This window comes from Vanacampus margaritifer, chromosome 1, assembly GCF_051991255.1.
Source record: "Vanacampus margaritifer isolate UIUO_Vmar chromosome 1, RoL_Vmar_1.0, whole genome shotgun sequence".
Taxonomy (NCBI): domain Eukaryota; kingdom Metazoa; phylum Chordata; class Actinopteri; order Syngnathiformes; family Syngnathidae; genus Vanacampus; species Vanacampus margaritifer.
In genome coordinates this window covers 9,313,790-9,328,962 of record NC_135432.1, presented here as the reverse complement: position 1 = coordinate 9,328,962, position 15,173 = coordinate 9,313,790, and the positions used below count along the sequence as shown (strand labels likewise).

The 15,173-nt window shown below is 40.3% G+C and overlaps 1 protein-coding gene and 1 long non-coding RNA gene across 2 annotated transcripts; both read right to left on the bottom strand.

Annotated features, from left to right (window-relative positions):
• Window positions 1-181: 181 nt before the first annotated feature.
• Window positions 182-7,125, bottom strand: LOC144062455 (uromodulin-like). Its single transcript, XM_077583848.1, has 12 exons — window positions 6,999-7,125; window positions 4,976-5,135; window positions 4,643-4,736; window positions 4,454-4,519; window positions 4,172-4,374; window positions 3,915-4,049; window positions 3,670-3,857; window positions 1,790-1,947; window positions 1,473-1,718; window positions 1,244-1,397; window positions 1,070-1,165; window positions 182-920 (listed from the first exon to the last, which is right to left on the bottom strand). Exons 1-11 carry the CDS (start codon window positions 7,077-7,079, stop codon window positions 1,070-1,072), a joined length of 1,581 nt encoding a protein of 526 aa, XP_077439974.1. The 5' UTR covers window positions 7,080-7,125; the 3' UTR covers window positions 182-920.
• Window positions 7,126-7,638: 513 nt separating this feature from the next.
• Window positions 7,639-8,044, bottom strand: LOC144053835 (uncharacterized). The gene is made up of 3 exons (XR_013294525.1): window positions 7,942-8,044; window positions 7,794-7,871; window positions 7,639-7,703 (listed from the first exon to the last, which is right to left on the bottom strand). It is a non-coding gene; the product is annotated as an uncharacterized LOC144053835 (long non-coding RNA).
• Between the last annotated feature and the right edge of the window lie 7,129 nt (window positions 8,045-15,173).

Below are 15,173 nucleotides of genomic sequence, written 5' to 3'. Positions count from 1 at the left end.
GCATAACCAGGCATGGAGAAAAAGGGAGTGTTATATAAAAACATATCCAATCGCTATGTATTTTTTGCATCGCCTTGTCATCTGCGACGGTTGAAAAAAAAAAGTAACGTGTGCTACGGTTTGACTCAGAAGAAACAACACATGTTGGCATCACCAAATCATTTTATTATGTGGAGGACTTGTTGGTCAACACACCAAATTCTATTGGTACAAAGTTGTAATAATTAGTTTTTTTTCAGGGATGTGATTTTTCCGCTAATTCGCGGAATTCCGCTTTTTTTATCTCCCCCCCCCCAAAAAAAAGTCAGATTTCTTTTTTTTCTTTTTCTTTTTTTTTATAGTAGTTCATTGTGTATGCACATGACTCCGACAGATAACATCTTCTGCTATAACAAAGACATTTGTGGTATGCTCTAATATGAGTTACTTTTCATTTGGTCATGATACAATTATTTGTTCATGAAATTTGAACCCCTCAACATTATTTATGTGTTAACTTAGTAATCACATTAGTTAGATATGATGATATTCTCAGTGATAGTTTTTTAAAAGCAAAGGCAGTCCAATGTTTTTGAATGTGACTGATTTTGAGTTGACTAAAACTGCCATTTTATATGGGATAGTTCAATATACATTGAAAATTTATGCTGTTGTTTTGTCTATTTCTTTGTCATGTGAGTGCATTGAAAGTACTTAAAAACACAGAAAACCCATGAGCTCCGGGGGGCTTGCTGGCCCCCAGACACCCGGCTAAATTTTCAGATAATTTCACTTTGGTCAAATCACATCCCTGTTTTTTTCTTCTTATCTCCTAAATAATTTGTCCCAAAACAAGGTAATTTGCAACATCATATAGTGTCATCCATTTGGTCCAATCAAATGCATGTTTAACTTGAAGAGCCCATTGGAATCTGGGTCACCTGAGAACACAAAACTTGGTATTAGCTCCCAACTGTCATTATTTATACATTTTTCAAAGTCCCTCTCCCCTTTCAACCTTGTTCCAGGTTTCATCACTTCACATATGACACATTTGAGAAAAAGTGACCATTTCTTGAACAGGTCCTACCTAAATGATCCATTCCATTGAGAGTAAGTCCCCACCAAACTCTTCCAAGTTTTCTTTTACGGCTCTGCGTCTTCTGCCAGATACCCCGCTACAGTCCTGCTTAGACAGGACAAAAGAAAATGCTGCCTATACTCCCAGACCAGTGGGCCAAACGACAATGTGCTCGCAACTCACCGGGGCGCACTGCGGCTTCACGCACAGGTTCACATTGCAGTGCAGGTAAAAGTCTGAGCTGTCCACAAATTGGAACATTTGGAACGAGAAGTAGTTGTCCATCCCCAATCCATTGCCCACCATCTCCACCGTGCCATCTTGGAGGTTCGGGCAGCTGCTCGGAAACAAGAAAATACGTCTGACAAAGTGTTGGCAAGCCTGCTTTAATATGGAGCCAGTGGGTCGTCACCCGTCGATGATGAGGTCGTATTTCAAAGTGGCGTTGGGCGAAGAATCTTGTGTCACCCAGCAGGACTGGGTCACAATTTTGACCGTGTTCCCATCCAGCCCTTCTGCGCGCAGCTGGATCCAAATCTGCTGCTTAAGCGCCAAGTATGTGCCGGACTCCAACAGCTGTGTGCGCTCACTGTCTGTGTACGCTTGCATGGTCAGAGTGTAGTTCTCGGTCTCTGATATCACTCGGCGCACCACGGCGCTGTGGAACACTCAAGTCGTCAGCTGTTTGGCCCGTCCATGGTCCGAGCTGCAATATAATGCTCCACTTACCTGCTTTTGACGAAGAAGGTCAAGGTTTTGATTTCCGGCTGCCTATACACACACGTGAAGTTTAACTCCACCAGGCGCTCGCGTGTGATAATGGAGTCGTTTTGAGGGGCTGTGCCCATAGCAATGCTGTTCCTTAAAACCACGAAGCTGCTGTTCACCTGTCAAGAGTAGAAATGTTTTTTTCTAAGTACGGTGAATGCCATGTAGTCTTCCATGTCTAATAATCTCTATCAGCAAAAGGCTGTTGTAGGGCTCACTGTCCTCTCATCCCTCGCCCGGTCGCTCATCCTCTTTTTCCTGTTAACTCTGTTTATCTACCTTCCGTCCCTCAACTCTCTCCCCAGCCCGGCCAGCCAAGTGGATTCTGTTGGGATGGTTTTCTGTGATGGATAAGGAGTGTGTTTCTCTGCCTGCTCAGTGTGTAACTTACGTTACTCCATATTCAGGTATTCAATTCATCGATTCTAGTGATATACTACAGTACTGAAAATAGTGGAATTTGGGGTTATGAGACAGTGAGCTCAAAGCGCACGTTTCGCCAAGCCTGGTTTGTCAAAATAAATAAGACCTAAAGTAACTGTAACAGTGTTATTAAAGTGAGCAGAGTCATTTTCGCCTATTAAACTGCCTTTGAAAAGAAGTCAGGCGGCTCTTGCTAGCCTATATGGGGCACTCACTTAGCAGTTAGCCACTTGCTGCTAATGCTGGGAGCATGTACTACATTCTACAGAATTCAGTGTAATTAGTTTCAGGATGACATTGTGTTCATATTGGTGGCAACAGTTTATGATGGCAATTTAAACAAAGTGGGCTCCAACTATTCAACTTTTACTCAGGAAGACGAGTCCAGTCATCCTCCATGCCGTCACACGCTGCCACGAAACACAAGCGAACCAAGGCACTATTTTTAAGTAGGCCTTCTCGCCTCGTTGGCACAGCGTTGCCGTCATGCATAGCTAGCTATAACAAGAACAATTGTTGCTGCGGCTGGCTTGACTCGTCTTCCCGACGGTGCACGCTAAATAAACAGGTACCCAAGGCAGAAAAAAACATCCCTCCCAAACCTTTCAGGGCGATGTCATATACAAATGGTCGTCAAAAATTATTAATTAATTAATTAATTCGGGGTCCACAACTTGCGTGATTTCAAGTATTTATTTGTTTATTTTTACATGATTTGGGCTTCCAGTTCATAAAACCCACTAAAACAGGATGTCAAAAAATGAGAATAATTTGAAGAAATCACCATGCATACTTTCCAGTGTTTTGCATGTAAATATTAAAAAAGGATGGATGGATGGTATTTTCAAAATGATATGTCAATCTTCAATAGTTGGTTGGATTCCCTTTGCCTTAACCACTGCCTCGATGCGCCGTGGCATTGTCTGGGGGTCCTGGAAGCCCAGGCTTTATTGATGCTTGCTGTTAGCTCTTTGTTTTTGGGTCTGGTGGCCCTCATTTTCCTCTTGTAATACAATATCGTTTTGAAAATACCATCCATCCATCTTCTTTCCCCATGCAAAACACTGGGAAGTATGCATGGTGATTTCTTCACATTATTCTTATTATTTTTTGACATCCTGTTTTATGAGCTGGAAGCCCAAATCATGTAAAAATAAACAAATAAATACTTGAAATAACTTAAGTTGAGGATATTCCAATTTTTGGACGAGCACCTGTAGTATTAGGTTCCAGACGTCTCAAGGGGAAACTAGAGTTCTTCCTGAGACTTTGTAAAAATAGATGTTTAGCACAAATCAGGGGAATGTAACCCAATAATAATAATAATAATGTCCTTGACAAACCAAAAGCAAATTTTGTTTGCAATCATTCAAACGGTGCGCCATTCATATCCTCTTCACCATGTGTTGTTGACAAACCTGGGCTTCTGTCCCACATGTGTTGCTGGAGTCAAAGTTGAAGATCACCAAGTGGGTCTCATCGTCCCTTTCGCCTAAGCAGGTCTCATTTTTGAGATGCAAGGCGGTGTAGTCGATGCCATCCTCCTCCAGCAGACAGCCAACCAGGGAGATGGATCCTTTACCCGAGTGGCAAGTGGGTGGGTCACCTGAACAAACGAGGATGTTAGCCAATGCAGCTAACGGAGGGAAACGGTGTTTGTTACCATAAGTGTTCTTCAACTTGTACTCTGATGCGAATATGGCTCGGCAGAGGCAGGTGGGTTTATTGTACACGGAATCTCCACAGAACTCGTTAGCACTGCAAGTGTGATTCTGACAGTACGCCTGATTGTCGGAAGCTGTGGACAGACACGCACGTTGCCATTAACCTTTCAAATTATTTCCTTTCTTAAAAAGGTTATAACCCCAGATAAGCCTCTCAGAAGGAGTGCATGGCCATGTGTGCATGTGTCACCCTTACGGCAGTTGACGGAAGACCTCCAGTCGCCCAGGTCGATGTCATATTGCTGCTTGCAGACTTCGGCATACGCCTCGAAGAACTGGCACTTGAGGTTGTCCTTAATGGGGTAACCGGTTAGCGTGTTGTTGCACGACTGGATGTAAGGCTCGACTTCAACTTTATCGTGGCACGCAATGAAAGGCTCCAACTGGAGCAGGGAACAGCTGCGCATGCAAAGAGGGATGGTGAGTGTTGCCACGGTGATGAAAGCAAAACATGATACTCTCGAGCGATTGAGCTTACAGTTCTGTTCCCGCCGCACTGTCGACCCCTGATATGGTATTACCCGCTCGGGGCATTATTTCACATCTAGGGGCGACAAAAGGGCAGAGAGCAACAGGGAAAACTTATTCACAATTGGAGTCATCAAATCAGAATCATGTAATATACATTGTATTATGAATACTTTAATTACACAAAACTTCCGCCTACCCCGTAAAGCTTTTGCTATCAGAGATGAGGGTTGGAGAATAAGCTTGATCGCTTGGATCTCCACACAAGCCCTGCAGAGATGCTCCGTCAGGTACTGAGAGGAAGAAGCACAACGCCAATTGCAGGTGAGCCGCACAAAGGTCACTTGATAAGTACTCGACCCACCTTTTTTTTTTTTTTCGGGGAGAGCTCAGTATTGATCATTTGACAGGTCATCATCATTGTTCTCCCTTTTTTTAATTTTTTTTTAAATTTATTTATTTATTTATTTTTTAATTTTTTTTGGTATGTGTGTGTGCGTGCGTGTAAAAAAAATACGAATTCTCGACCCACCTTTGATGCGTGCAGTGGAGCCGTCAAAGAAAATGGAAACATCCACATCCGAGATGGCATTGTTCGATATCTCCAAAGTGACACCAGCCTCGTTGCTAGAGAGAAACACTCCGCTGGCATTGGTGGGGGTAGTACCAAGTGTTTGTACTTCACCATTTACCTGCATTACAAAAAAAAAAAAAAAAAAAACGCTGGATAGTGCTCGAGTAAATCCCTTTTCATACTACATTTAGCAGTCGTCAACCCCCTTTATTGTGTATGCGGTGAGGTGCAGGAACCACGGAATGGAGCGTTGCTGGTCGGCATGGAGTGGCACAGTAAGAGAATTCTGCCGTGACAGTTTGGTGCCTCGAACCCGACCGAGTGATATAATATTATTTTGGCAGACTTATTTACAAGTAAACTATTAAGTTCTCGCCGAACCATTCCCTGCTACTTGTGTCTTCCTCCTACTTAAAATGAGCAAAGTCACGGCTTTCTTTTGATGATTTCAATGAAACATTTTATTGAAGTGCGATCCAACCAGCGGCAAAAATCAACTTTTTGACTTCCTGGTAGGCTTCTATGTCAGTATTTCCAAATATGGGCATGCTGGCAACTGAGTGCGAGTGCAGTGTGAAAAGGGCTTGACTGTGCTTCCGAATGCCTCCTGCAGCACACCGTGCCAAATCTTATATTTTCTAATCTTTGTGTTAAAGGGGAAGTCAACCTTAAGCATTTCTTGACAACAATATGTTCTATGTGACCTAACTAGTTCTAAACATGACATTCTGATTTATATTACATCTGTGGAATATGAGTTAAGCTGCAAAATCCAGCAGTTTTTATCTATCTCAGGGGGTGGCCATTTTGCCACTTGCTGTCGACTGAAGATGACATCACTGTTGCTCAGGGCTCAAGCAATGGCCAATCATAGCTCACCTGTTTTTTGAAGCTGAGCAGTGATTGGTTGTTACCTGAGACCTGAGCAACTGTGATGTCATTTTCCCTCGACAGCAAGTGTCAAAATGGCCGCCTTCTGATATTGATAAAAAAACTGCTGGATTTTGCAGTTTAACTCATATTCCACTAATGCAATGTTAAGCAGAATGTTAAGCTGCATAGAACATATTGTCAAGAAGTTTTTGGGTGGTTGATGTTCTCTTTAATCCTTTTAAGTCACCAACAGTGAGAAAAAGCTTTTGCTAACTTGTCATAGGAGGGAGTGCAGAATTTTCTCTCATTACTTGACTATACTGTTAAAAAGGACCCAACTGGCGGATGTTTTGAAAACTACCATGTGCAACACCACATACATATCACTATTCACAACATTAACTCATTCACTGCCGTTGACGGCTGTAGACGTCAAAAATTCATTTGAACTATTTCTATTAGTTTTACTTTTTTTTTTAAACTTTTAACAAGAATATTTTTTTATTGTACATTTAGAGCAGATATAAAATGTGTGATTAATTGTGAGTTAACTAGTGAAGTCATGCGATTAATTACAATGAAAATTTTTAATCGCCTGATGCCCCGAATTTTTTATTTTTTATTTTTTACAGGAGAGCTCAGTATTGTTCATTCGTTTTGACATCATCATTGCTCTCCTTTTTTTTTTTTTTTTTTTTTAAATCCAACAAATCAATTAAAAAAAATTAATAAATGTTTTTTTTTTTTTTTTTTAAATACATATACATATATATATATACACATATACACACATATATATATATATACCCTTTTTGCCCCGATGCCCCGAATTTTTTATTATCTTTAAGTCGCGTCAGGCGATTAAATTTTTTAATTGTAATTAATCGAATGACGTTAATAGTTAACTCAGGATTAATCACACATTTTATATCTGTTTTAAATGTACAATAAAAAAATGTTCTAGATTTTCATACTCTTGTTAACAAAAGTGGGGAAAAAAATGAACTAAAACTAATAGAAATAGTTCAAATGAATTTTTGACGTCTATAGCCGTCAATGGCAGTGAATGAGTCAACATCAGCCATAGCGTAGTGGCCAATCTTCTTACCCGAACTCTCCCGCTTGTTTCAAGCGAGATAGACACGTTGGATGACGGCAGTTCCAGATCCAGACTGTCCAAGAAGGTCATGACCAAACTGCGGCGATCTTCAAAAGATGCCCGCAATATAAAGTTACCAGTGGCTGGCTCAAGCAGGCTGTACGTGCAGCGGTCCATAATGGAAGTCAGTTGGCCGAAGAACTGGATTAAGTGGCCTCCGGTCACCGTGCACACGCGGTGCGTCGGCTGGCACCTAAATGAGATGGAACTGAATCAGTCAAGCAGGGTCGGAAGGTCAGGTGACCCCTTTACTAATCAAATGTTGTTGTTTTTAATACGGTGCTAACAACAGCTGTATCGACTAGAGAGCGAAATGATTTACATGTCATTGGTATCGCAAGTCTCCTTGGATCCACAAGTGGGTTCTGCAATTAGTTCAGCCTGAGCGCTGCATGAGAAGGTGACGCAATTTTCTGAGATGATCGCATCTGAAGCAGGAAAGATGACCTGTCCTGCCGATTTAAAGCCATGAATACGTGTTAGACATCATTTGTGTTTGCGTGACACGCTAGCCGACATTTGAACGGCCCGTTAAAAGTTTTTTTACGTACCCTGGAACCTGCAGCCACTGAGATCCAAGTACTTTGTTGCCATTCCTTCAGCCTTGGTGATGTTGGTGTCAAAGCCAGCTATGCCGCCAACTGATTGCACTCGCTGTGTGCACAATGTTACATCTTCACAAAAGCGCACTAACTCTGAAAACACGTCACCCATTGGCCAACCAAATATGTCACGAATACTTACAACATACGGGTTCTGGTACGAAGTCAGAAACACACTCAAGGCCGCTTGGGATCCAAAGTTCATTAAACTAAGGGTCATCTGAGCACATAAAAAGACAAACAATATTAAGTAGTTGGTAATGTAGCCCACCTGAGCTGAAAGGACTCACATTCAGGCTGTTAGCGGACAATTTGATTTCCAAATAGCAGGTCAGGGTGCCGCCGAGTTGAGGAAGTTCTGCCTTGGCTAATGCTTCAAGTCCACTGGCGTCATTCCGAATGTTTGACTCCACAGTGAGCAACTCATTTGCACCAGAGATTTGGATGCATTCAAGGACAGTTGAATTAGCGACCGTGAAGCAGAATTGAGTGATATTATCGAACTGGCTTATCTGTAAGGATAGAAAACATCATCAGCATGTTGAAGAATTTCAAGGCAGACTTCTTTTTTTCTTTTCTTCTGCATATACAATGGAGAATGATATCTGACCGCATTGCTACTCACTTCTAAATTTGTTTGCATTTTCCCAAAAATGCTAATAGGACAGTTGAGCAGACTGACAGTCTGGGCGTGTGTCTGGCCCAACAGGCTGCAGACAGCTGAGCACACAAAGAGGAAACATTTTGTTTTGCTCAATGACAATGTAGTGAAAACAGCAGAAGCAGAAAGAAATTGTGACGTGAACGTTAGCTCACCTGCCAGCAGGGGTAGCAGCGAATTGGCCTTCATCACTGAAATATTAACATGAATATCAGAAATGATGCTCTGCTTTCATCACTGCACATTCAAACAGCCAATTTTTTATTTTATTTTTTATTGTGAACTGCAAAAGTCCGTTTACACAGTGTAAAATATTAAATGTAGAACATAAAGATTTGTCTGTAGTTTAAACTTTTTATCCCACTCAGAAAACAATACAAGCTTTTTTCATTTGCAGAGATACCAGATGGTTTTATTTTGAAATCACAATATATTTTTGATATTACAGCAATATTGAATTGTAAGTCACACAGAAATTCCCACCGCTTGTCAACATCCTTAAGATGCTGACAGACTTTTTCCATGCACATAATCAACTGTTAATAATGAGCTTTAACAATGTTTCTTAATATGCTTTCGGAACATGAGCGGCGTTAATCGGACCCGTTTTAATCTTAAAGAACTACAAATGAATATTTTTTTGCTATGGAACCTGTTGACATTTTCTCAATTCAAATGGTTACTAATGTTTATTGGAATGCTTTTGGAACATTAAACCAAGCCAGGTCAAACTGACCCATTTTAAAGTTGAAGAACTACAAACGATTCATTTTTGTTACAAAAGTTCTCATCAATTAAAATGGTCTTCTATGACATATTTTCAACTAAAATGGTTAATGTTTATCGGAATGCCTTTGGAACATTAAACGTAGCCTGGTCAAACTGACCCATTTTAAAGTTGAAGAACTACAAACGATTCATTTTTGTTACAAAAGTTCTCATCAATTAAAATGGTCTTCTATGACATATTTTCAACTAAAATAGTTAATGTTTATCGGAATGCCTTTGGAACATTAAACGTAGCCTGGTCAAACTGACCCATTTTAAAGTTGAAGAACTACAAACGATTCATTTTTGTTACAAAAGTTCTCATCAATTAAAATGGTCTTCTATGACATATTTTCAACTAAAATGGTTAATGTTTATCGGAATGCCTTTGGAACATTAAACGTAGCCTGGTCAAACTGACCCATTTCAAAGATAAATAACTACAAATTGTAGTATTCTATAATGAAACGAGTTAATTTGAAATATTTGCAACAAAAGCGGTTAATAATGTTTATTGGGATATGTTTTTAGAATTAAACATGGCTCGGGTCAAACTGACCCGAGAACATTGTTGTTCCTGAGATGCCAACCTATCAGGCGGATTAAAACATTTCAACACATTTTATCATTTGAGTTGATGCTGAGTGACTTACCGCGCGCAGGAGGATGAAGAGCAATGAGAAAAGGATGCACTTGGGGAGTACAAGTCGCTTACGATGCCTGCTTAGTGTCTCCGGCCATCGGCTTATATGCACCCAGTCTATATGCACACACACCCCAAATGCATGCAACTGGACACATTCTTAGAATTTTCCAACCACCCAAACTGGCTTTGCAAAAAAAGAATAACTAACATTAGAAAAAAATGTCATCCATCTCCAATAAATAGCTTCATCTTTCTTTCTTTTTTTCTGATATAGGCTCCAGCACGATGTCATATACGCGGTTCAGAAAACGGAGGGATAGATTTAGTATATTTTGTGAGTCAGATCCCAATGTAAATACTTGGAAATAAAAGCGCTTACATCTTCTGGTGTCAAATACAAATATCGCTGGCGTCGGGCCGAGTCACAATTTGGTCGATTTAATATTTTTTTCAAAAATCAACACTATTGGTCAGTCTATACATGTGGGTGTTATTTATACAAATTATCAACTAATCTAAAGTTTTGAAAATGGCTTGCTCTCTTTGATGATGCAATGGTAATGGTTGAACAAACGTGCCACCCCCACCCCCACCCCGCCGATTTTTGGAGGTACAAGGTTTCAGGCCCGACGCCAGCGATATGCCCTGTCTCCAGCAAAAATGAAGAAATTGACCTCGCTGAGCCGATACTTCTAAATGTGAATGTTGAACTGAATGCCATTAAATATATCAATAGTAAACCCAGAGCGGATGGGGCACTTTTAAACTGGTTTGTGACCACAAGACAGAAACAAGGGTGTTTAACTATAGTGGCTGTACTGTACTGCATTTTTGACACTTATTGTAAAACTACAAAGATGATAACAATGTTACCTGAGGCTAAATTTGTGAAAAATGAGCAGTGGGTGTTCATCGCCCCCAAAAAAGTTGACCATCCAGTTTGAGGTACTGAACCGATGATCTCATTTAACTGCACATATGCTGTTAAAATACGTTTTGTTTTTTTTATGCACTCTTTTGAATTTTATGGTCTGTTGCTATGAAAGCGAAATGATATAAGGATGAGAATATAATTACCATCCACCCACCCATTCATTTTCATTAAGTTTAGTTATCCTGTTGAACTTTGGGTGAAAGGCAGACTACACCCTGGACTGGTTACCAGTCAATTACAGGATGCATATAGACAACCATTTAGACTGTCACTGAGTGGGACTGCACCTAACCAGTATCTGTCTTCTTATCCCAACATTGCTACACCATCAGTGACAAGAAATATACCTAATGATCAAATAGTCAAATACTAGTTAAAAATGTTCAGTTGATACTGTAGCACGCCTTAAATATACAGTAACAGCCCTAAATGGCCTTGTCAGTAAATGTATTCATTTATGCATTATTATTATTATTTTTGTATGTTATAAATCTCAATTTAATCTAAAATGACTTTTGGACCGGTGTGTGTTATTATTATTATTATTATTTATTTATTTATTTATTTTTTTACGAATTACTGCCCAATCTAAAGTGCTAAAAATGGCCTGCTGTCTTTGATGATGCAATGTTAATTGTTGGACAAACACGCCTGCCTTTTTTGAGGTCTCATGAAAACAGATCTTTTTTTTTTAGGTATGAGGATTCCGCTCAACGGCAGTGGTACGCCGGACATTTTTGTGCGATGGTTTTCCAACTATAGTTAAATGTATGTTCTACGCTACTCCTGTTTCATGCGGAACCAAGTTCCTGCTGACCTGGCCATCGTACCGCGTGAGCGGCATGACTAACCAAACCAGACGAACGGCTTCCCAACCTCCTCCCACTTAATATGTGTGCATTTTTTACTTTTGAGAAAGCAGGTTGTACTTGTAGGTGTAGTAGTAAATTAGTCTGACATCCGCGTGGGCTGTGTGGGATCCATTCCCACTTGGTGATGTTATTAATGGTTGTCTGACTATGCGCCCTGTGATTGACACCAGGTGTGGCGGATGAACCCAAGTACACTCAATAGCTCGTCATAAAGCGTGTGAAGCAAGCTTGGACCCAGCAAGTCTTCAGGACCATCCTGTCCTGTCTTCTGATAGATAGAGAATCTGATCCCGTGAGTAACACGCACCCGCGTATAATGCCAAATCACCCGTATATAAGTTTTTTTCTCTGCACGCCGATTTGCTGGAATCCTTTATAATGAGAGTTTTAAATAAACACCAAACAATACATTTATGAGAGTGAATAATATCAAGCAATAGATGACTATAAAACAAAATCTCCAGTAAAATGTGCAAAAATGACAATTAACTCAGCCAAAAACAGAACTTGAACAAAAAAGGATTAGTTACATAGTGGCAGCACGGTGGCTGACTGGTTAGCACATCCGCCTCCCAGTGCTGAGGACGTGAGATCGAGTCCGGGCTTCGGCCTTCCTGGGTGGAGTTTGCATGTTCTCCCCGTGCTTGCGTGGGTTTTCACCGGGTACTCCGGTTTCCTCCCACATTCCAAAGACATGCATGGCAGGTTAATCGAACACTCCAAATTGTCCATAGGTGTGATTGTGAGTATGGTTGTTTGTCTCTGTGTGCCCTGTGATTGGCTGGCAACCAGTTCAGGGTGTACCCTGCCTACTGCCCGAAGCCAGCTGGGATAGGCTCCAGCACCCCCGCGACCCTTGTGAGGAAAAGCGGTCAAGAAAATGGATGGATGGATAGTTACATAGTTCTATATTCCTGGGTCGCTAATTGAGATTAGCGAGCATAAGTGTCACGACCTCCATTATTTCTTGAAGTAAGTATGAAGTAACTTGTGTTACCTTGGAATGCAGCAACATTTAGATTGATGGCCAGCGCTACTGGGGGCACATGTTTACATTGGGGAAAGCGCCGATTGGAAGGTTTTGAAGATCAAGCTCAAGACGTTTGATTTGAGATGGCAAAAGATCGACAGTTGTAGAAATTGATAAAAGGTTGCTGGAAATGGAGCTGGATAAGCTGAATTGAATAAGAGCTAATATGACTACAAGCACTTTCAGTTGTTGTTTGTTTTAGGAAGTTACACTTTACGCGTTAGCAGGTTAAATGCATGCTCTTTAGGGTTTAAATTTGCTGATGGCCCGATCTCAAAACATGTCTTTCGCCTGATCAACTCATCCGTTATACAGCTTGTAAATTGTGTATCCGATCCAGGTATACTGTAAATGCCTAGAAATAAAAGATCCCTTTTCCCATATTCATCTTTTGTTGTCCAAACCTAAAATATGCACAGTTTACCAAAATAATTGACCTCTCTGTAGACTGTATACTTTTAAAAGTGAATGCAAAACTGAACACGTTGAAATAATTTGAATATTAAACCCAGAAGGGATGGGCCACTTTAAAACACGTTTGTGACGCACACACACACAAAAAGAGACAAAAACAGGTCTTAAGTATGGTGACCATACTGCATTTTTAACAATTATTGTAAAACTTCAAAAATGATCCCAATGTTACCCGAGGCTGTATATGGTGACAAATGAGCAGTGGGTGGTCATCTCCCCAAAAACGTTGATCATCCAGTTTGAGCGACTGAACCACATTTAACTACATATGCCGTAAAGGGGATTTTCTTAAGAATGCTCTTCTGAAGATTATGTCAGTGGGAAAGTGATGAATACCAAGTTTTGGTACAATTAAAAAAACAAAAAATGAAATTATCACGACGGTCGTTTTTGAGTGACAAGTGAGCCTTTCGGGAATGCTCCTTTTCTATCCAATCATACCACTCACCTGTTTCCAATGAAACTGTTCACCTGTGAAATGTTGCAAACAGGTTTTTTTTTGTGTGTTTCTAATCTTTCCCAGTCTTTTGTTGCCCCTGTCTTTTTTTTTTTTTTTATGTGTCAACAACATCAAATTCAGAATCAGACAATATTTGCAAAAAAAAAAGAAAGAAAGAAAGACAAAAAACGTTAATCAGTTTGAACATTAAAATCATGTCTTTGGAGTGTATTCAATTAAACATAAATGGAGAATGATTTGCATATCACTCTTTTTATTTACATTGTACACAATATCACTGGAATTGGGATTTCAAGCCTTTACAGAACATTCTGTGGCAACTCATACACACTCATAAAGTGGAAGGAAAAAGTATGTCAACGCCTTGTAATTTCTTAAATTTCTGCATCAATTGGTCATAAAATGTGGTCTGATCTTCATCTAAACCACAAGAATTTAAACAGAATCTGCTTAAACTAACACCACATCATCAGTGATATGTTATCATATATTTTTTAAATTGACAATTGCCATACATCAACCAATCACTTCTGGATATATTTTAATTTCTTTTCACAAACCTGTGCATTTCAGGGCTGGTGTGACTAGGGTTACCCTATCTCATAGATCTCATCGTTATTGTGAGGGTTTCAATTTAGGGTTTTAGGCGAGGGTTAGGTTAATTAGGTTTTTAAACCTGGGTTAATGTTTCAAATTAGGGTTTTGAACTTGGGTTAGGGTTTCAAATGTGTATTTTCAAAAAAGTTTAGGGTGTCAAAGTAGGGTTTGAAAATAGGTTTAGGTATTCAAAGTAGGGTTTGGGATACAGATTTGTTTTTTTTAAACTAGGGTTAGTGAAGGGAAAATAACCATGGTTTGATATGTCCTCATGTAACCTCTTATATAAGGATACGTTGTTGTCCTGAACTGTTGTACGAATCCAGGTGCCCAACAATTTGTAAATAAAGGGCGGAATCAGCCTGGGAACTCTTCCTTGTTTATACTACAGCCTTCCTTGCTTCGCAAAACATGTTTTCGAGAGTGTCTTGGAGAGGGCTTGGACAGCCCGGTTTCTCACGCTCACAACTTTTTGTTAATGAATAAAAGACGGAGCGGCACGCAGTCCGCACAGAGTCAGCTGTGGAATACGTACAATTGCCCAGCCGTTTTGCAGCTTGTTCTACCCGGACCTTGGGCTCTCCGGTCTAGTGTCAAGGTAAGCGCTGATGATGATCATATTCTGCTCCTTAGCGTTGAAGTGTGTTGATTGCTGTTTGCGGGGAATAAAAGGCACCATTATTCTAGCAAAGTGAGGTGTGTTTATTGCTGTTTGCGGGGAATAAAAGATACAATTATTCTAGCAAGGCGAGTTGTGATTATTGCTGTTTGCGAGGAATAAAAGGTACAATTATTCTAGCAAAGCGAGTTGTGATTATTAATGTTAGCGGGGAATAAACGGTACAATCATTCTAGCACAGCACAGGTGTTGATTGCTGTTTGCGGGGAATAAAAGGTACAATCATTCTAGCACAGCACAGGTGTTGATTGCTGTTTGCGGGGAATAGAACGTGCGATTATTCTAGCACAGTATAAATGTTGATTGCTGTTTGCGGGGAATAAAAGGCACAGTTATTCTAGCAAACCATATCAGTCTCTGTGTATTCTTTGTTGCCGCCGACCACTCACGATCCTGAATAA

Coding starts and splice junctions, on each gene's coding strand:
- LOC144062455 (XM_077583848.1), bottom strand. CDS start 7,079: ATGACCTTCTTGGACAGTCTGGATCTGGAACTGCCGTCATCCAACGTG. Junction 4,737..4,975: donor CTCCACTGCACGCATCAAAG/GTGGGTCGAGAA, acceptor TCTTCCTCTCAG/TACCTGACGGAGCATCTCTG. Junction 3,858..3,914: donor CAAGTTGAAGAACACTTATG/GTAACAAACACC, acceptor TCGTTTGTTCAG/GTGACCCACCCACTTGCCAC.